Raw genomic sequence first — 20275 nt, 5'->3', positions numbered from 1 at the left:
ATGGTAATTGAGCCTATTATTATTTCGTAGTGGAGCCCCAGCAAAAAGTCGCGTTGAAGAAAATCTTTAGTAATGCATGCTATACGACTTGGTATAGGATGGAGAGAACTTGGAGGTCTTAGACTACTACTGTAGTGATCTAGAGAACATACGTACTTGCTTTGTTCGATGTTTTTACTTTATGTAATGGGAGACTGCAGATACAGCGTACCTTCTCGACCACTATTATAGACTATATATAATACAATAGAATAGATCTAGATCTCTAAATAGCTACACGCTCCGATTGCTCTTTCAGTATATATACCCTTGTTCGGTGCCTCAGGTTTACTACTACTATGTACTCAGTATAAATGAAACTCTCCTACCTAGAACATATTCAGTGGTTACTTTTTAAATAGCTGCCTGCTACCAATACTATAACTAACTTAATGAGTTCTTCTTATTCATACTCAATTAAAGTGCACTTGCGCAAGCTCTAAGCCTGCCACTAAACCTCGAAGAGCTCCAAAGTGGACCCCCCGCCATCTTCCCAGGCGACCGTCATTCCTCCTCCCCTAAGAAACACCGCCCGCCTTTTCTCACCCCAAGTTCATCTCCACCTTCCTGGTCGACCTTCCCACCTTTCATCCTAACTCAACTCTCTTCTGATTACTACAGTGCCCTTCTCATCTGGGTTCGAACATCCTTGCTTCCTAACTTTTACCTCTTCAATCATCTAGGTGGCGTCCTCTCTCCTCATCGTCAGTTTGGATCCCCCTTCCCCTCTAAACAAAACATCCCCTCCCTCGCCGCCTACGTCAACTCTGTTCTCCTCGTGGCCTTTGCTAGCTGCTCTCCACAACACCACAGCATCCGCACCATTTGCGCAATAACTCCTTGCGCAGATACTCACGTTAGGAATGCGCATCTTGCTAACAGTCTCTTCTGTATGGTAGCCCTCCTCACTGCCGCCCGTATCCGCCAGACATCATGGCGTCCCTGAACCTCTCTACCAACGGCCCGTCAATCTCGAAAAGCTACCAGTCGGTCGTCAATGCGACACTCCCCGTTGGTTCACCCACCTATGGCCACTGGGCCGTCTTCTCCGTTTCAACCCCGCTTGTCAATGCCTTCCAACAAGATGCGGGTAATAAGGAGAGTGTCCTGAAGGTCCAGAGCACCGGAGGTCGGTTCTACTTTCCTCAAAGCCGCCGGGGAAATAACATTTTGTGCTAACAATCATTTCATAGATGGTGAACTGGAAGATCTCATTGAAGAATTCTCCGAAGGTCGAGTGCAATTTGCCTATGTGAAGGTGACAGACCCAAACACTGGGTTGCCTAAGAACGTTCTCATCGCATGGTGTGGTGAAGGTGTACCGGAACGGACAAAGGGATATTTCACCAGCCACCTTGCTACTATCTCCAAATTCCTACATGTGAGAAACTCTATCTGAACTACATGCCCTCGAGTCGATCCTCTTAGTAACGCGAAACGCTGTTTTAGGGGTACCATGTCCAGATCACAGCTCGGGCAGATGGTGACCTCTCCCCCGCAGGCATCGTGCAAAGAGTGGCAGATTCCTCGGGTGCCAAATACTCAGCCGAATCCCAGACACCTGTGGCCTCGACCACGTCCGCTTCGACCGGCCCTCGCCCCCCGGTCGCCAGTAAGCCAGTTTTTACCCCCACCCGGTCTGGTGGCATTGCCCCAACCCCGGTCGCTCGCACCATTCCGTCTACCTCCTCCGCCAGAGTCGATGATGATGGCTGGGGCCCCGATGCTCCACCCGTGACTCGCACGCAGCTCGAGAAAGTGAAGCCCGCCTATCAACCCACTCGAGTGAACCTGCAGCAATTGAAGTCGGAAAATCAATCGCCAGCCCGTCAAGTACCTCCGCCAGCCACCCAGGAGCAGGCCGATGTCGTCCGAGGAGGATACCAGCCCATTGGCAAGGTTGACATTGCGGCTATCCGGAAACACGCAGCCGAATCTGGACAGCTCAAGGATGACCGCCCTGCTCCCGTGAAGGGATCATACGAGCCGATCGGCAAGGTCGATATTGCTGCAATTCGTGCCAGAGCGCAGAAACCCGAAGAGACCGCGGATACTGGAGCTGCCCCCGCCCCGGCACCCCGCAATGAGCCTACATCGTTGCCTGAGCGTCCGGCCTCGAACCTGGCTGCTGGGCGCCTCACGGATCTTCCGAAGCCCAAGGTTGCCAACAAGTTTGGCTCCGGTCCATCGTTCCTCGGCACGAAGCCATCTCTTCCTGTGGGCCTGGGTGCCTCGTCCGCCAACGCTCCTATACAGGTTGGCAGTGCTAGTCGAACCTTTGCGGACCAAGGCGGCAAGACTCCTGCCCAGCTGTGGGCCGAGCGAAAGGCCAAGGAGCGCGGAGGAGCTGCTCCTGCGGTGGAACCAACCCCGCAACCCATTCAAAGCCAGACCAGTGGCCAGGGAGAGTGGAAGAGCTCATATGCTGGAAAGTCATGGGCCACTGTTCAGACGGTCCAGGATGCTGCTGGCTCGACTCGGGCCGCGGATGTCAAGGCCTCGGAACCTTCCGAGCCCCAGGAAACCGAGACGGAGCCGGAATCACAGGTTCACGATATTCGTAGCCAATTCTCTCACGAAGGTGCGCCGCCAGTCCCTCAAGTCAGTCGCCCGGTTCCCCTGCCTGGTCTAGCCGCTCAACCAAAGGAGCCCGAGCCCGAGCCTGAGTTTGAGCCGGAGCCGGAGCCCATTCCCGAGCCTCAGCAGGTGCTGCCCACGCCGCCCCCGCAGCCACGCTCCCCAACTCCTCCCACCCCTCCTGTCCGTGAGAGCTCGCCTATCCGTGTGGCAATGCCCGTGGGTCGCAGCGTGGCCGATGCCCACGAAGAGCAGCACTCTCCACCCCCCGCCATGCCTATTCGGAGCCTCCAGGAGGCTGTCCCCGATGAGAAGGACCTGGAGGATGATACTCATCATGATCTTGGCCGGGCTGCGGCCGAGGCTACTGTCGAGACTGGCATTGGAGAACAAGCAGCCGGTGGCATTCGGGCCATTGTTCAGTTTGACTACGAGAAAGCCGAAGACAACGAAATCGAGCTTCGTGAAGGCGAAGAAGTGACCGAGATTGAGATGGTTGACAAGGACTGGTGGCTAGGAGTTAACGTCCGTGGCGAGCGGGGTCTTTTCCCTGGCAATTACGTTGAGATCGTGGAGGATGGTGATGAGGCTGATACAGCTGCCGCTCATCACGCCCCCGAACCTGTGGCAGAGCCGGAGCCAGAGCCTGTCGCAGCCCCAGTTCAAGAGGCAGCGACACCTAATGGAGGATCTCATGAGCCAACTGCAACCGCGCTGTATGACTATGAGGCCGCGGAGGATAACGAACTCAGCTTCCCCGAAGGAGCGAAGATTCTCAACGTGGTATGTGTCTCCGGTGCATTTTTCTTTTCTTTTTTCACTTTTAGTCTCTCGTATCGCACGCTAACTCAGTTATTAGGAATTCCCCGACGACGACTGGTGGCTTGGAGAGTACCGTGGTGCCCGAGGACTCTTCCCGGCCAACTATGTTGAGCTGGATAAATGACGCCCCTCTCTAGCGTCATGAGGAGCTGCCTCAATAGTCAACGGGGATGTTTTTTCAGCCCGTGCAAATTCTAAGCGTGTCCGTGTATATAAAAGAGCCTCGAATACCTTCTTTATTCAAAATCAACTTGCCTGGGGACGCTGCCGATGTCCTTTGCCTTTTACCAATCTTATGTATATTGACAGTGCCTGGCCACTGACTCTGTCGTGAGGGTTGGAAGCATAGTTAGGCATATATGCAGATAGAATAAACATCTTGAGGCGTAAAACTCTCATATATGTCCGAGCCGTTGAAAGACGAGGGCCCCCGACGTCATGTGTCATTACATAAGCTGCCATCCTCCTTCAGTGGGAAATCACGTGCCATGCAAAAGCGCCCATAAACAAGTGCTGGTCCGAGGCCGATTCCGTGCCCGGCTGTCTGTGAGTGATCTTCGTTTGCAACTCCGAGGGCAGTCTGATTCTGCCGATATCCTCCCCCTCTTCGTGAGCTGCTGCCCCTTGATCTTCGTGGATATCGGCTTCGCGTTCTGCCAAGATGGCGTCGTTGGGCGATGACCTCCTGGTCACCGTGAACAAGCTCCAGGACCTGGTGTTCAACACTATTGGCAATGATTCCCTTGATCTGCCTCAGATTGTAAGAGATGATACCCCTTGATGATCCCTCCCATGTTCAAGTCGCGTCGTGGAACTAATGACTCTCCCAGGTCGTGGTCGGTTCTCAATCGTCTGGCAAGTCGTCCGTTCTGGAGAACATCGTGGGACGAGACTTCTTACCACGCGGTAGCGGAATCGTTACTCGGCGTCCCTTGATCCTCCAACTCATCAACATCCCCAGCGAGCGCCCCGACAGGCCCGAACATGACGAGGTTCACGTCCCGCACACCCCCGCCAGCGTGGCCGGCCAAAACGAATGGGCGGAGTTCCATCACCTCCCTGGTCGCAAGTTCGAGGATTTCTTGATGGTGAAGCAGGAGATTGAGGCAGAGACAGCGCGCATTGCTGGTAGCAACAAGGGCATCAACCGGCAGCCGATCAACCTGAAGATCTTTTCTCCCCACGTCTTGAACTTGACCTTGGTCGACCTGCCGGGTCTCACCAAGGTGCCGATTGGCGACCAGCCGTCCGATATCGAGAAGCAGACCCGCACTCTGATCTTAGAATATATTGCCAAGCCGAACAGTATCATTCTCGCCGTGTCCCCTGCCAATGTGGACTTGGTCAACTCGGAGGCGCTCAAGCTAGCCCGTCAAGTGGACCCCATGGGCCGGAGGACAATCGGAGTTCTGTCTAAATTGGATCTGATGGATCATGGTACTAATGCCATGGACATCCTGTCTGGTCGCGTATATCCGTTGAAGCTGGGCTTCATCGGTGTGGTTAATCGCTCGCAGCAAGACATTCAGTCTGGCAAATCGCTTTCGGAGGCTCTGCGCGCCGAAGCAGACTTCTTCCGTCATCACCCCGCGTATCGAAACATGGCCAACCGATGCGGGACACAATTCCTGGCAAAGACCTTGAACTCTACTTTGATGGCGCACATTCGGGACCGCCTGCCCGATATCAAGGCACGTCTCAACACGCTGATGGGGCAGACTCAGCAAGAGTTGGCAAGCTACGGAAACAAGCAGTTCAGCGGAAAGGAACATCGTGGATCTCTAATCCTGCAGCTCATGACCCGCTTTGCCTCATCATTCATCTCATCCATTGACGGTACCTCTTCTGAAATCTCAACCAAGGAGCTATGCGGTGGTGCCCGAATCTACTATATCTTCAACGAGGTCTTTGGAAACTCTTTGGAGACGATCGACCCTACACACAACTTGACAGTTTCGGATATCAGAACCGCCATCCGCAACTCAACGGGTCCCCGACCCAGTCTGTTCGTGCCTGAGCTGGCCTTTGATCTTCTGGTCAAACCGCAGATCAAGCTGCTCGAGTCGCCTGCTCAGCGGTGTGTGGAACTGGTATATGAGGAGCTCATCAAGATCTGCCACACCTGTGGCTCACAGGAACTCCTGCGGTTCCCTCGTCTGCAAGGCAAGCTCATTGAAGTCGTGTCCGACCTTCTCCGTGAGCGACTCGGCCCCTGCTCTGGCTATGTAGAATCTCTGATCTCCATCCAGAGAGCCTACATTAACACCAACCATCCCAACTTCCCCGGTGCCGCAGCGGCAATGCACTCGATTATTCAGAACCGACAGGAGGAGGAGCGGAAGGCCATCCTCGCCGAGGAAAAGCGAAAGCGTGAGAAGCGCCGACTGAAGGAGCTTGGCTCGGCTAATGGTGCTGCCGGCACACCAGATGATGAGGACGCACAGTCCGAAGCCAAGTCTCACAATCTTCCCATCCGGAACCAATCCTCTAAAGGCGCGCGAAGCATGTCGCCTCATATTGGACGGGGGGCCGAAAATGGCATTGCTGCTACTTTGAATGGCTCTCATGCGAACCACGCCGCCGGGTTCGGTGCCTCGCACACTACTCGCGATTCGTTCTTGAACTATTTCTTTGGCAAGGAAGGCGGTATTCCTAGCCCGCCCCCATCTGCTCAGTCGGGCCTGAGCCGATCGGTCGCTCACCACAGCGAACCCAGCATTGGCCAGAGCCTTCGTCGCCCGGAGGTTCGGTCACCCGTCATGCCCGCCGACGAATACCCAGCACCTCCAAGCGAGTATGGTGGTGATATTTCTGCCTTCGTGAGTGTTCACTTCCCTATCCATCAAATCCTATTGTTATCTCGACTTTAACTGACTGATTCCGCCCCACTAGCCTCATGAAAACGCTGAGCCAACCCTAACAGAACGCGAGGTCCTTGAAACCGAGCTGATCCGTCGTCTCATTTCTTCCTACTTCAATATCGTGCGAGAGACCATCGCCGATCAAGTCCCCAAGGCTATCATGCACCTACTAGTCAACCACAGCAAGGACGTTGTGCAGAACCGACTAGTCAGTGAGCTGTACAAGGAGGATCTCTTCGGTGAACTCTTGTACGAGGATGATGGCATCAAGGCCGAGCGGGAGAAGTGCGAGCGACTCTTGGAGACTTACAAAGAAGCTGCCAAGATTGTTGGCGAGGTTCTATAGACCCGAGGAATGGGCTTGGATGGTGGAAAGATCTCGCACCTTGTTTGAGTATTTGCGACGTGGCCGTCTCCTTTTTATTTCATTTTCAGTTCAAGTTACGTGGATGTACAATTATTTTGGGCCTTTGATGCACATGCGCTCTTGATATACTTATGTCTCTCTTCTTTTTTTTTGATCAGAGGATCATCGTCTCTTCTTGCCTTTGATGAATCCCATCGCTTCGTATGCTTGAATATCTATGTAGTCTAGTGTAGGTATATGATGAATCGCACTAGGCCGGGCATATGCTAGCCAGAGCTGACTCTTTCAATGACTCTTTCCAACAAACTTATGCTTCTTTGACCCAGTAATACTCACTGGGTCTTCTTCAACCTGGTCTTCCTCAATCTCGCTCCTTCAAATCCATATAGACCACCCCCGACAGTAACCAAAACTGCCCCGACAAGGACGCCAGATGCCAAATCATTGCCAAACAAGTAGATTGAGAGCAGCAAAGAGACGAGCTTGCGGATATTCAAAACCACCGTGACCGTCAAGGAAGAAGACTTGGCCGACAACAGGTGCACTCCCCGAATGCAGACGTACTGCGTCAAGGCATTCATAATCAGGTAAGCTACCTGAATTGGAATCTTGTCGAGGACGGATTCAACCGATTGGTATTTCTGAGCAGCCGCCATGATAGAGAACACATTGTTGTTCAATATGCTGGACGAGGTTTGGCTGACATTCTGAGAAGAAAGTGTCGAAAGCAGCGAGGGAGTGGATGCTACGACACGCCACGACGATAATAGCTGCGGATAGCTGGTCAAGAACAAAGGTAGCGAGAGGAAATGCGAGTAAAACAGAGCCTCCTTCCAATGATCACGGCCATACTTCCCATATAGTCGGTCTGCGTAGATTCCCTGAAACGCGGACAGAATCATAGCCAGCGCAAGAATGCTGAATCCCGTAGCCGTAGTCATCAACGTCACGTCCTCAACGGCTCCGATCTCGATAGACTGGCCCTTAGCCTGCGCATCGGCAAGCGCGGCGGCGGCAACACCCGCCGTGAGCAAAGCCACAGCGAGGATTTGGCCGCGGGAGTAGCGTCTCCCGTTATAGGCGTATCCAACAAGCATGGAAGCCACCGGCCCACCAGATCGGAGAATGATATGGAGCGGGACGGAGATCTTATATGCAAAGGCCCAATTGTTCAAAAGGTTGACCGAGACAAAGTACGCGGTATAGATTATCCATGATCGGAGCGGGATTGCTCGAGGGCTCATGAATAGAGCGCGGGGACCGGCTGAGAAGGAGAGGAAATGCGGGAGAGTGAAGATGGCGCATAGAATGAATTGGGCGAAGGTGATCAAGGGACCTGCTGTAGGTTGCTCCCTAAGCGAAAAAGGATGTTAGTTTCGTCGTGTCTCATTTGCATACACGGATACACTTACTTGATGATAGCTTCGAGAGCAAAGACCTAATCAACATATCAGCCATCTCCCGCTCTCAAGATCAATTCAATATCCCAGATTTCCGCCACAGACTCACATTTGTACAACATCCTCCAAAAATAAGCGAAGCCATCAAAATCATATTAGCCCAGGAGGGCACCGTCGCATGCGCAACCGCAGCCATCACACCCATATCCTTTTTCGCCTTGGTCGACTGGCTAGCCGTAGACCCATTTACGTGGCCATTGGCACCACCAGAAGGCCGTCCAACTTGCGCAGTCGCATAGGTATCCGGCCTCCGCTTCACAGCATTGTTATCGTTGATCATCGTGAGTGGACCCGCGGTTATTCGTGGTGGGCGCGGAGGAGACGAATGGCTCGCGTGAGAGGACGGATCTGCTCCGCAATGCCCTACTCGGCGCGTCGGGGGGTTCGAGGGTTCGTGGATTGTTTTAGGACGAGTTTGTCTTTTTGTCGCGTTGGTTCTCGGTGGGAGCCTGAATTCACCGATATTGTTTGAGGCCGTGCAGGATCTCAATGGCCTGCAGAAGGTGACGTGGTCAGAATAAAAGCGGAGGAAGGAAGATGAGATCGGCGGGGCGGCGTTTCGAGATTTCCTTTTTGGGCCAACGGCAGGTTGATTTAGGAATTTAAATGAAGATGATTAACCTTAAATCTATGGTTAGTATCAAGTTCGGAAGTACTCAGAGGCTTCATTTTTACTACGCTGGGATGTCCGTTTTACTGAACTAGGTTCATTGTAGTTGGTCGGACTGATCCTGTAGTGTAACAATTATGATCAATAGATGCCTTCGTACCCTTTTTACATCAAGATTCCCTTGATTTCTGGCTAGATAGACCGGAAAGATGTTCATACTTCATATCAAAGTCGTTCTTAATATACAATTGAGATCAGACAGGCTCAGTCATCCACAATATCATCATCACTCAGAATCAGTTTCTCCTCGTCTGCCGCAGGCACAGGAGACCCAAATGCATTGGCGTTAAAACTGTTATTAGCTCGAGATCGGGGCACTGTCGGCGCGAGTTCATCGTCATCATCATCGTCATCCATTCTCTCGTCCAGACGACCATCCTGAATGCTCGAGATTTGATTGAGATGCCACCCATCAGGCTCTTTGCGACGAATCTGGGCCATATAAGGCAAATGATGGAGCAATGCATCTAGCCGCGACATCATGGTCACAGCCGAATGCAGAGAGTCGTCATTTTTCTCCACAGCCGAGTATCCGAGTCGAAGATTTTTCCATGACTTGACACCTCCAAACTCGGCGGTAGAGCCAGTACCGCGGGCAAGGACGCGTGAATCGCTAGTAGGGTCTAGCATTTGTTTCAGACATGAATCGACCAGACCCTCAATCTCCTCTGTCCTCCTCCATAGTCGCAGTGAGGCTGGGTAAAGCATCTGATAGGCCTGCCTCTCAGGTTTTCGTCCATCCACCGACGCCGGTTTCCTTTTGACCGGGTAGGGAAGGGCAAATAGAAGCCCGCGAGCTGCAACCTGGAAGCTGATCTCATCCTGTCTGAGCATATCGACACCGGCATTGAAAGGAGTAGCGCCGATTCCAACGCCTGTTCTTGCACTCTGGAAGGGCCTGCGATCAGCGCTGAGAATATCACAATCGGATAACGCTTCAATGCATGCGTTGAAACTATCCGTGAAGGAGTCACCATCGCAGGACTGTGGATAATTCTCATGCAGGGCACTGATAAATGTTGAGACATCAGTGCCTGTCTCATCAAGTAGCTCGTTGACTGCGACCTGTGAGACCTTGACGCGACGGTGATGAAAGAGATGGTCTGGTGGTGATGGGGGGATTGGGACATCACTAGGCATTAGACTGGGATCTAGGCGTTTATTATAGGCAATTTTGCCCACGGCATGGAACATCCCAAGACTTGCCTCTCGCTGGGAGATCATCTCCAGAGACTCTTGCTCCATGAGTGTTAAGGTAGATCCTCCCCGAGGCTTTTTGGATTTAGTGAGACTTCCGCTCCATTTCCCTGCTTGGTCACCTTTCAGACACAGAAACTCAAGAGCAGAGAGGGCACTGCGTATGTCTCCAATATCGGCAATTTTGTCTAGAACCGCGGACCCCGGGACCCGGGAGCGCTGGGAAGTCTGGGCCTCTTTTTCCAGCACCAATCGCAGGGCTTTCTGCATGAATGTTGGTGCAATGCAATTAAAGTCGATGATAGTCGTGCCGATATGATTATACAAGGTAGGCCCGAGCAATCGATGCACAGTCAAGTTATCAGAGATCGATGATGCCGAGCTTAGCAGCGTTTCCGAAATGATCATCACAATAGGCGGGTGCATCCACCCACCCAAGGATTGCTCCGTGGAAGCCGCAAGATAACGCTGCAAAGACGCCCGAAACGCAGCAAGACTGGAAGAGTTTCGATTGAGTATTGTTGGAAACTCTTCAATAAGAAGCACGCGATGGCTTCGAGGTTGTGCATCACGACCTTCCCTAGACTCAACCGAGTCCTCGAGATCTAGACCTCCAAACCGGTCGCCACGACCGAGGAATTCCTCAAAGTGAGCGCTCACAGAAACATATTCCTGAGCAGCAAACTCCGAGACCGATGGGTTTCGCCATTCAATCAAGTCGAAGTCAAGGGCTTCGGAAAGGAGTGTAATAGTGGTGGTTTTGCCGCTGCCTGCAGGGCCTCGTAAGACAAGTAACCTCTATTCCGTACCATTAGTAAATGAAGCTCAATCAAATACCCTCATTGTCTCGCAACAAGCAGAGGACGATCCAAGACAATCTCAAACAAGCACACTAACCTCTTTCCGTCTCCCTGCAAAAGCATCCTCCAACCATCTCCGCACATCAGACACCTTCCTCTTATGAACCGCAATCTCGTCCAAATTCGCCGGACCATATCGCTGCGCCCACGGCCGTCCATCTACCTCCACCGAAGCCGGAGCAGGCGATTGTCGATGATCCCCACTCTTCGGCTCGGGCGGCATTACAAAGCGCTTGGAAATATGACTTTTCGACCGTGTCGCAGCCGTCTTCTTCGGCGCCGGCCGTCGTGTTTTGCTAGAACCATGGGCAGCAACGGGCGACTCAATTTGTGTCTCCGTCTTCCCTCCCACCGCAAGATGCTGCGTAAATATCTCATCATAGGAATCATAATCATCTTCAATTATATCCGCATCAAGGGTCGTTTCCGGGGTAGTCGCGAGTGGCCGCTTGGTCTCGAATTTCTGGGCCGACCATCGCTGGGCGTCGGTTGCAGGTTGGAAAAAGGTGTGGAGGGATTTTGATTTGGTTGTTTGAGGGGATGAGCTTGGTTTTTTGGGCGATACTGATGAGGATGGAGCTCGGGTGGGTTTGGTTTGGCTTGCGCGTGTTGTTCGAGGATTCTTGGTTTTGGGACGTGATGATAGCGCAACGGTGGTGGACGTTGATGGGTCGAGGGAGGGAGATCGTGCTTTTAGTTTATTGTGTGTATCTTCCTCTGAATGGGTGGATCGGCGTTGTCTCTTTGATGGACGACCGTCCATGATGGGAGGCCCAGGGGAAGAGGAGGAGACGAAAGCGTAGGAGGAACTGGTGCGCGTCCGATAAGCAAGCTTATGACGCCAAGTGCTGGGGTCCACCGCATATCAGCCAGCTACATACATCCTGTACACCGAAATGTTAATGGTTTAATCTCAATTGTCGTTCCATTTATGCAATTAATAAATATTTCCCCGGTAATTCATATTCAACAGCCTGATATTAAGATACCTTTTCACGCTCAAAAGCACAACTCCAGTTCCAAGGTTCATTGTGTAATCTTACACATCCAGCCAAAGTGGGTATAGGTATATCGACAGGATTCCAACATCATCAGACAAAATAAAAGGAGATAAAAAGGGGCGAAAGATTCAAAAAGGCTCTAATGAGCTTTGGCTATGCGCCACCAAAGACATCATAGTAGTAATCCTCATCCAGCCCGTCCCGTACAGGTACAGGAGGAGCTTCACCCGCAAAGGTGGCATCGTCAAATCGAACGTTAAGCAGTCGAATCTTCAGCCCGTAGTTGCCGACAAGGTCAATCAGTTTGGTCGTCTCGGCTGTGATGGGTTGCTGGTTGAGGAGCATCAAGAGGCCGTCTAGCCACTCGGATGCCACACTGTGGGAAGCGGGTCGGAGAGTCAGAAGAACCACTTCCTTCTGGGTGGATTTGCTGCCCGTCCGTGTATGGGCGTGACTCTTTGAATGCCCTGTTGATGACGGCGCGTAGCCATGAATGGTGATCTTTGTAGACGCCTGGCGAGGTGCAGTCTTCACAGTGGCTGAAGAGGCGTTATCGGGGGCAGTAGAGACATTGGATACTACGGAGGAGACGGTTGACAGATCAACTAAAAGCAGAGATTAGCATCGCAGTTCATCACTGGACCTTGGCAAACGAGTGATAAGAAGGGAAAGGTTGATAGCTTACTCTTGTCTGGCAGCGCATCCAGCTCTGGCGCTCGATCGCTCACCGAATCAAACTCTCCAAAGTGAAGATACCTACGGTTATGAGACAACTGCACATACTGATCCGATGCAGTGGATCGAGCAGCAGCCCCTGTCTCCGCCTTGGAAGGAGGCTCCAGGGCAAACCAGGCGCCCTGAAGCAAGCAACGAATACGCTGTTCCTTGACAAACTGCAAAGCTTCATGGTGGAGTTCCTCGCGAACCTGGAGTAAGTGCTGACCCCATGCATCCTCATAGGTGAGCTCGAGGAGCTCCATCTGCAGCTCGCGCAGTCGATGATACTCGTAGTTCGCCAACTCCTCCTCTATATCCTGCACATCCTTCGTCCGACCTGCACCGCCCACCACAGACTCGATCAGAATACGAACCAGCTCAACAAGCTTATCCAGATCCTCAGACTCCGCTGCAGTAGCTTTCCACAGTCGGAAAAAGGCCTGCAACCCTGCGACATGCAATCGCGTCCAGTGGAGAAGTAGAGGCTTGAACAACTTATCAAAGTTGGAACGTGATTCCAACATCATGTAGTTCTTTGACTCATCCATCTCCGACTTGTCCACTTCAAAGTGTTCGAACAAGATCGAGGTAACAGCCAATGAGGCCCGAGCAATCGGACACCGCTGGCGTGCTGGCTTGGTAGACTGCTCAAGAAGCATCTTCTGGAACTCATCCTGGTGGCTGCGGACATAATCCGCCAAATCCATCATACCCAAGAATCCCACCTCATGGAACTCAGCCGCCGGACTCTCCGACTCGAACCCTAGCCGGCGCCACTTATCCGGCTGGTGTCGCTTAGAGCGCCGTGTATCATCGCCATTTTCCGAGGTCTCCTCAACACCACCCTTTGTCGGGTTGCTAGCCAGGTAGATCCCCTTAAGTGCTCTCCGGTGTTCCGGTTTCTCTTGGTTCAGGGAAATATCCCTCCACTTGCGAAGGAGCACCTTTGTAAGCGACTGGAATTCGAGAAGCGGGTGTGCCAGATCCTGGAGAGCCGAGTCCTGCATGAGGACATAGACCGCTCGAATCACCCCGAGATCTTGCAGTTTCTGAATAAACTTGGGCCACTCGGCCTCGGAGTCGAAAGTGATCGAGTCGCGCATGAGGGAGTTGATCAATTGAAGCGCATTGGCGCACAAGGCGTGGTCGGCCGAGGAGAGCCGGCTCACCAACATCTCCAAGAACTGGGGATAGATAGCAATGGCTGGTTTGAGGGCCCGGAAGCCGAACAGGTCTGCTTCGGAGGCGCGACTCCCCGTGTGTGGATGTGAGACGATGGAGACCAGAATGGACATGGCGCCGCGGAGGATGTTAACGAGGGGGTGGGTGACAATCAATTCGACAATCTATTCACATGCGACCAAGACGATGATTAGCAATTCAAAACAGACAAATTGAGAGGCACCCATCCCATGAGAGAATGAGGAGCATAAGTAACATTCAAGGCTGGGGTTGTAGTCTTACTCGTTCAACCAACTCCTGATCAACACACTCCCACCCCTTATCCACCTCAAGCAAGCGCGCAAAACTAGTAAGACTGTAGGCAAGAGTATTTCCACTGGCGTGCAAGGTCAGATATCGCAAGCGCGTCAATCCACCCTCGACAATAAAGATGTCCGCAAAGGATGGGTCGCCAATGTTGCTCTGAAGCTTGAAGACGGCCATTTTGCGCACGGCATCCTCGTCGCTGCCCAGACGCTCCACCAATTCAGCGACATTGACAGTATCCATGGTCGTGGTAGGCACTTCCCCCAGGTTCGTGTAGGGGTGTTCTGGGAAAGGGAAGAAATGGCGTGGAGATTCGGGGGAGGATCAGGGGGGGGCGCGCTGTGGGGCAAAGTTCGAGATTCGAGATTAGAGCTCGACTCTAACGCTACGAACTACTGTATGAACAATGAACTACCGAGACATGCGAGTTTGATTTGATTTACTTGATTGAGTGCATTAATACTATTATTGATTGAAATGACATAGAAAGACAACGCTCATAGAACTCGTTTGTATTTTTTTTTGAGCTCGGCTTCAAGCCGGTGGAATTAAATATTTGCATATCTCATTCATACATGAAGGATCAATAAAGAAGGGAGGAGGTCCATATCCAAACCTGCCTCCTCCCTCCCTTGGGGGAATCTATAAAGAAGTTCATTACGTCCGTATCATTACTCCAAGAAATTCGCAGCGCCCGACGCCACAGAATTATGCAACTGATTTTCGTATATCACCAAAAAGAAAGAAAGTCCCTTCTTTTGGTTTAATATGTGCCTCTCCGGACGATAGGCTGGGAAACCTGCCAGGGTCCCAATTCGCCCAGAGAAGCGGAGAAGGGTCATCGGCGCCAGCCCACGTTCCAAATGACATGGGCGATATCTCGCGCCGTGTTGACCGTGTCCACCACTCGGCCTAAAAGACCGTTACTGGCAGGTTCCCCCTCGCTTTCCCCATACGGCATAAACATGCCCGAGGAAGTGAGTCGAAGAGGACGATCAGCGAGTTCGTCTTCATCTTCGGGGACGAACCACGGCTGATCTCGATGCGTATAGTGACCGGTAAAGTCTAACGATGGGTCTTCATCCTCATCGTCGAGTAGGAAGTTGGCCGATGGTCGAGGAGGGCGGAGAGTCTCCACGGACGGAGTAGGGGATAATTTGGAAGAGGTAGGTGTCGAGGGGGAAGTAGACCAGTGGTCGAGAATGGACTCTCGGGGTTCCGGGGTGTCGCCGCGGTATTTGAGGGTGGTGGATGGAAGAGGTGCAATGGTCTTGCTGTCACTGCTGAAGCTGCCGCGAGGTGTGCTTCGGTTACTAACGGAGGCTCGGCCGGGGATCTGTCGCATCATGACCACACTGTCATCCGAGGATGACTCCTCATCAAAGGCCGGGGGCCAGCTTTCATCCTCGTCAATCTCCTTGACCTCCACAGCGATACATTGGACGACCTCGTTATTGAAGTGAATGTGACGACGTTCACTGGGAGAGGTTAGCCCCGACCAGGAGGAGGTGGTGAGTGTGCCGCCCAGGGAGTAGGTGGAGCTCCCGGTTCGATGGTGTATTTGGTCCAGATCGGTGTTGGATCGGGGAAACGGAGGTCGTGCCCAATTATTCTCAGCCTCCTGGGCCTTGAGAATAGCACCTGCATGTTGCAATAGAGTGTGCTGGGAAAGCGACCGTTGAAGGATGGTCTCGGACATGGTCTTCTTCTTCAGGATGGGTTTGGGTTCCAAGTAGGAGTTTGGAGTTTCAAGGCGACTCGGTGGTGGGGATGCATCGGACGCGATAGCATCACATGAGCTCGACGTCTTGAGAGGCCCGTAGAGCCATGTGACATCGCAATCTTTCAACCTACACGATAAAGTTAATTCCTGGACACGCATAATTGCGAGGCAGAAGAGTTGGCTCTCAACAACAAACATACCAATTCAAGGTCTCTGGAGAAATGGTTCCGAGGTTGTTCTTCGCCTTCGCCCACGTCCTCCACGACGCGTTCTCTAACCGAACTCCATTGCTGTACGAACCCTTTCGAGCAGTGACATAGCGCCAGGAAGACCAGATATCCTCTTCCCGCCATTCATGAGACAGATAGTCCACATGCCTGGAGGGTTCCTCTTCCACCGAGCTATCATCTGCGGCCGGGGTGTGGCACGACCACGCCGGGGTATGGGAAGTGCCTTCGGCCGACGCGTCGCTGACCGTATCCGGCTCCTGCTCTGACTCCTTCAACGCTGATAACTTTTCATTTTCTGTATCGTAGGAAGGTAATATCAAGTCGTCATCCTCCACAGAGAGCGCGCTGAGGGTGGTCGGGGTATACGGAAGCTGATCGTGGGCGGGCTGAGTGAAGCTCGGTGAGAGCGGAATGGAGGAGAGGGTCGAGGAGGCTACGGGACTGGGGCATTCCCGCGCCGAGTATTCATCTTGCATGGGTGATTTGGACAAGATACCGTGGTCCCCTAGGAAGTATCGCTGGGCCGTGGGTGACCGCAGAGGGTCGCGGGCGAATTGTTGCGAAGCCTGTTCGCGGGGAGTCGCCAGCACCGCCGTCATTTCCTCGTCGCGACTGGAGAAACGAGGCTCGTTTCTTTCTTTGTGGCCGGTGTGTCACGAGGGCGAGACTGGGGGATGGCCGGGGGAGGGAGATTAGATTAATATGCTTAGCGGCGAGACATCGAGGATGATAGCCGAGAAAATACACAAAATCGAGGGAACAAACAAAAAGGAAAACAGAAGAAGAAGGGAAGTTGGAATGAGTTGGAAGGTGAGCAAAATCCAGGCGGAGGGTGGCGGAGAGAGCGGGTCTGAACCCCGGGGGAAGGGGGAAGGGAGGAAGAAGCGAGTTGAAGATAAAAAAAGTAAAAGATGCGGGGAGGCAAAAGGGAGAGAAAGAGTCTCGATAAGGATGAACCACGGGAATGGGAATGGGGGAAGGGCAAATGGAGATAGGTAGCCACTGCCGATAGTTCACTAATAGTAACGATAGTATTGAACAGGTTAGAGGGGGGGGGGAAGAAGGACAGCCACGAAAAGTCTAAACGTCCAGACTCTTTTTCTCAGGGTGGGAAGAGGGACTGGATATATAAGAACTTAGGAATATACTAATCCAGTGGTGACACCAAGAAAAAGGGCCGGATTGGGAATGCCGGCAGGAACTTGTGTCTTGCTACTTACTGGTTGCGCCAGAAATCCATTCCAATGGGCAATCCGATAACCGCCTCGAGAAAAGCTAAACTCGATGTACGTTTTAGTTATTATTATTATTATTATTATTATTATTATTTCCCTACTTCCTCCGTTCCTCTCATTATCCTCGGCGTCTCTGGTCTCTGACGAAAATAAAAAGTGCCTGAACACACGCTCCCTGTCGCCACCACAGGCGCAGTAGTCCGGAATGTTGGACCCGATCGATGGAGATTATTGACATTTTCACGACTACTAACAGGTTACAACAGTGCACTAACGAACGAAAGTACACTAAACAGAGAGCGTACCATAATATAACTATGGACGGATTACAAGTTACAACGAATAATAACGGATAGACTCGCCCCTCTCTCTTGACAACAATAACTCCAAAGTATGTATCTTTTTCTTTCCCTAGGTTCACCTCTCTCTTAGCTGCCCCCGCTTAGCGAGTCAGCGACCGGTATATATAGAGGCTAGACCGCACGATAGCCCCTCTCCTCTCCCCTCGTAGACACTAGACTCTTAGACTCGTAGGCTCGTGTGGACTCCACTCTCCGACAGCTACACCAGTCGATCTAGACTACTAAGTGGAGCTCGTCGCAACGCTTCCGGGGGGCAAACGGTCGGACTTTCGGACGATCACGGATGGATCCTCCCAAAGGTCCTCCGTACTTTGGCCCCTCTAGGTACACTACTCGGGCCGTCGATGGCAAACGGGATGAAGGTTTCGGAGTGCTAATTGTATACAACTGGTGATAGTAGTACTGTAAGTATAGTATATATATTGAAAAAAGCAAAACCTGTATATTTCAATTGATAAAGATAAAACAGAGCAAAAGTACCTCATACATCATCCTACATCTATAGAAGCACCATCATCAATCGCAATTCAATTGCTATGATAACAAAAAGTATATAATGATATAATCACGATCGTACCAGGTAACCGTCTCCCTTCCCATTCATCCGTATCCTCTGTGGGCAAAAAACACTATTTACGAACCACAGCAATAACGATAACATAACATGAAAATCCTCCCTCCTCATCCATGGGGCCTCGAACGGGGGGGGGCACCCACAATCAGGGTCTGAGCACCGTTCGGGGCTGGGGTAGGACAGGACATGTTGTGAGCCTGCCACCTCCAGACAGCTGCTCTCCACCTGTCAGGTTGGTCCCCTCCAGACCGGGGGGAGACACAACATGACTGTAGGGAAGAGTGGAGTGGGACGCGAGATCCACGTCTCACAGCACGAGCCACTGGCAAATCTCTTCGCATACATTAGGTGCGACTAAAGTATTCAGAGTCTGCTAACGTGGAGGATAATGAGTTGAGACGTGATGACTGCGACTGCGGTATGTTACTATTCTCGCAAAACTTATTCTACGATTACTACTTCTACTACTATCCTCGGTCGTTGGATCGAGACAGTCACTAGTGAATTAGCTCCCTTAGTTGCCTCAAGAGGCGGCTAAGGGGCGCATTAGTGGGCTCTCGGGGCGTGCGTGGGACTGGGCGACATGTTTTAGTTGGCCCCAGCTGCAAGTCAGAGTTGATCATAATGTAACAAGACCATAGGATAATGCATAAACTATTATTTTTTCTTAGCATGAGATAATAAAGAGTGAAAAAAAATGGATAGCACAAGTAACTAACTACAGTAGAGTGACAAGTATAGTAGTGCCGAGGGATCATGATGAAGCACATCATTCCTGTGGATTTTCCTCGATAACAATCGTCATCATTTGGATACTACTACTGCAGTATATACGCCGATGTATTATAGGACGGAGATAAATAGCTCGCAATTACTTATTCACTTCCCTTTTTCAGCAATGCAATTAGTTATCCCATAATTATGACTCGAAGCTACCATACCCTAACCATTCTCACGGACGGTCATGATAGCTTCCCGTACTACATTGCTCGTTGCAACACAGCCGGATATCGGATTTTCGCCCCCGGTGGCACTCATTCTGCTTCTAGAATAATGCTGTCCTCCCTCTCTGCATCAACCATGAATTACGAATTGACCCGTAGCCATTGCCCTTGTACGATCCAAAATGACAATCACGATTCCCCCCAGTATCATCTCCGACTCGTATCACAGTCCCAATTTATCTACATAACGAAGGAAACTAGACCACGAATCCTAGGCTGTTAGCATTTGCAGCATCTCGTCCTCATCGCAATCATCTACTGTAAATCTAAATCTTCCTTTCCCACTCTACAGACACCCACCAACAATGCATCAGAAAACCACCACTCCCACCTTCACCAAAAACTAAAACCAGCGTTGTGGGACCGTGCGGCTGCAGATTTCCAAACCTAATAATCCTCCGGCCAGCGAATCCGGCCAGCAAAGCGCGTGTACGATCGACGGGCCGATGGACTCGATGTAGCCGAAGACCGCCCACTAACGAGGCAGCACGGACCTTGGGAGAAGAGTACTCCGTTGTGAGGTATACTCCAGGTTTTCTTTGGAGAGAAAAACGAGTCAGATAGTAGTAACCATGGTCTGGCACAGTAGTGGCAACGTACCGGCTAACCAGGATTTATTTATCGAAATCAAATCTCCCCGAGGCTTATTGGAAGAGATAAGCGATTCTAGATTTTGGTCGATAGCGTTGCGATTATGGCCCTGGGGGAAGGCCCCTGGTAAGATGGAGTCATGGAACCAGGTCGATGACTCCAGGACCTGCGGCTAGTCCTGCGACAAAACTGGGTGGCGTCCAGCCCTGATGGATTCATGGCTGGACGCATTGTCTGTTTATGTGGATATGTGGATATGTGGATGTGTATCTGGTTTATCTAGGCCATCTGGTTCATCGGGAGCTCCCCGTGTTACCATTGTTTGCTGTTGAGATACGCGAATGGGGAATTTTTGGTTAGTGGGGGGAGGAGGACGAGATAGCAGTAACAGCCTTATGGCCAACCACATCAAATCGTAGATCATTTAACATACATGGAACACTACTCTAAAAAAATTAAAAAATTAACAAAAGCTCTGATCATTGCAGCAAAAAAGG

At 51.7% G+C, this 20275-nt stretch overlaps 6 protein-coding genes across 6 annotated transcripts; 2 read left to right on the top strand and 4 right to left on the bottom strand.

The window, feature by feature from the left end:
• Positions 1 to 972: 972 nt before the first annotated feature.
• N7473_011589 (putative actin binding protein) lies at positions 973 to 3562 on the top strand (the record flags this gene model as incomplete). The annotated part of the gene is made up of 4 exons (XM_057157528.1): positions 973 to 1168; positions 1233 to 1420; positions 1489 to 3399; positions 3476 to 3562. 4 exons carry the CDS (start codon positions 973 to 975, stop codon positions 3560 to 3562), a joined length of 2382 nt encoding a protein of 793 aa, XP_057003378.1.
• A 537-nt stretch (positions 3563 to 4099) lies between these two features.
• N7473_011588 (dynamin-related GTPase DNM1) lies at positions 4100 to 6645 on the top strand (the record flags this gene model as incomplete). Its single annotated transcript, XM_057157527.1, has 3 exons — positions 4100 to 4198; positions 4269 to 6257; positions 6331 to 6645. 3 exons carry the CDS (start codon positions 4100 to 4102, stop codon positions 6643 to 6645), a joined length of 2403 nt encoding a protein of 800 aa, XP_057003377.1.
• A 180-nt stretch (positions 6646 to 6825) lies between these two features.
• Positions 6826 to 8710, bottom strand: N7473_011587 (uncharacterized protein). Its single transcript, XM_057157526.1, has 3 exons — positions 8176 to 8710; positions 8079 to 8104; positions 6826 to 8019 (listed from the first exon to the last, which is right to left on the bottom strand). The coding sequence occupies exons 1-3, from the start codon at positions 8404 to 8406 to the stop codon at positions 6999 to 7001; spliced, it is 1278 nt and encodes a 425-aa protein (XP_057003376.1). The 5' UTR covers positions 8407 to 8710; the 3' UTR covers positions 6826 to 6998.
• Positions 8711 to 8940: 230 nt separating this feature from the next.
• N7473_011586 (uncharacterized protein) lies at positions 8941 to 11747 on the bottom strand. The gene is made up of 2 exons (XM_057157525.1): positions 10891 to 11747; positions 8941 to 10791 (listed from the first exon to the last, which is right to left on the bottom strand). Exons 1-2 carry the CDS (start codon positions 11614 to 11616, stop codon positions 9001 to 9003), a joined length of 2517 nt encoding a protein of 838 aa, XP_057003375.1. The 5' UTR covers positions 11617 to 11747; the 3' UTR covers positions 8941 to 9000.
• Positions 11748 to 11775: 28 nt separating this feature from the next.
• N7473_011585 (ELMO/CED-12 family protein) lies at positions 11776 to 14362 on the bottom strand (the record flags this gene model as incomplete). Its single annotated transcript, XM_057157524.1, has 3 exons — positions 11776 to 12459; positions 12540 to 13917; positions 14036 to 14362. Coding segments are annotated over 3 exons (2157 nt in total), but the record flags the coding sequence as incomplete, so codon positions are not given.
• A 148-nt stretch (positions 14363 to 14510) lies between these two features.
• On the bottom strand, positions 14511 to 17160 carry N7473_011584 (protein phosphatase regulator REG1). Its single transcript, XM_057157523.1, has 2 exons — positions 15983 to 17160; positions 14511 to 15909 (listed from the first exon to the last, which is right to left on the bottom strand). The coding sequence occupies exons 1-2, from the start codon at positions 16609 to 16611 to the stop codon at positions 14898 to 14900; spliced, it is 1641 nt and encodes a 546-aa protein (XP_057003373.1). The 5' UTR covers positions 16612 to 17160; the 3' UTR covers positions 14511 to 14897.
• Positions 17161 to 20275: the final 3115 nt, after the last annotated feature.

Source organism: Penicillium subrubescens (genome assembly GCF_028828155.1).
Source record: "Penicillium subrubescens strain IBT 31985 chromosome Unknown utg000010l_segment0_segment0, whole genome shotgun sequence".
NCBI classification, from domain to species: domain Eukaryota; kingdom Fungi; phylum Ascomycota; class Eurotiomycetes; order Eurotiales; family Aspergillaceae; genus Penicillium; species Penicillium subrubescens.
This window is presented reverse-complemented; position numbering and strand designations above follow the sequence as displayed.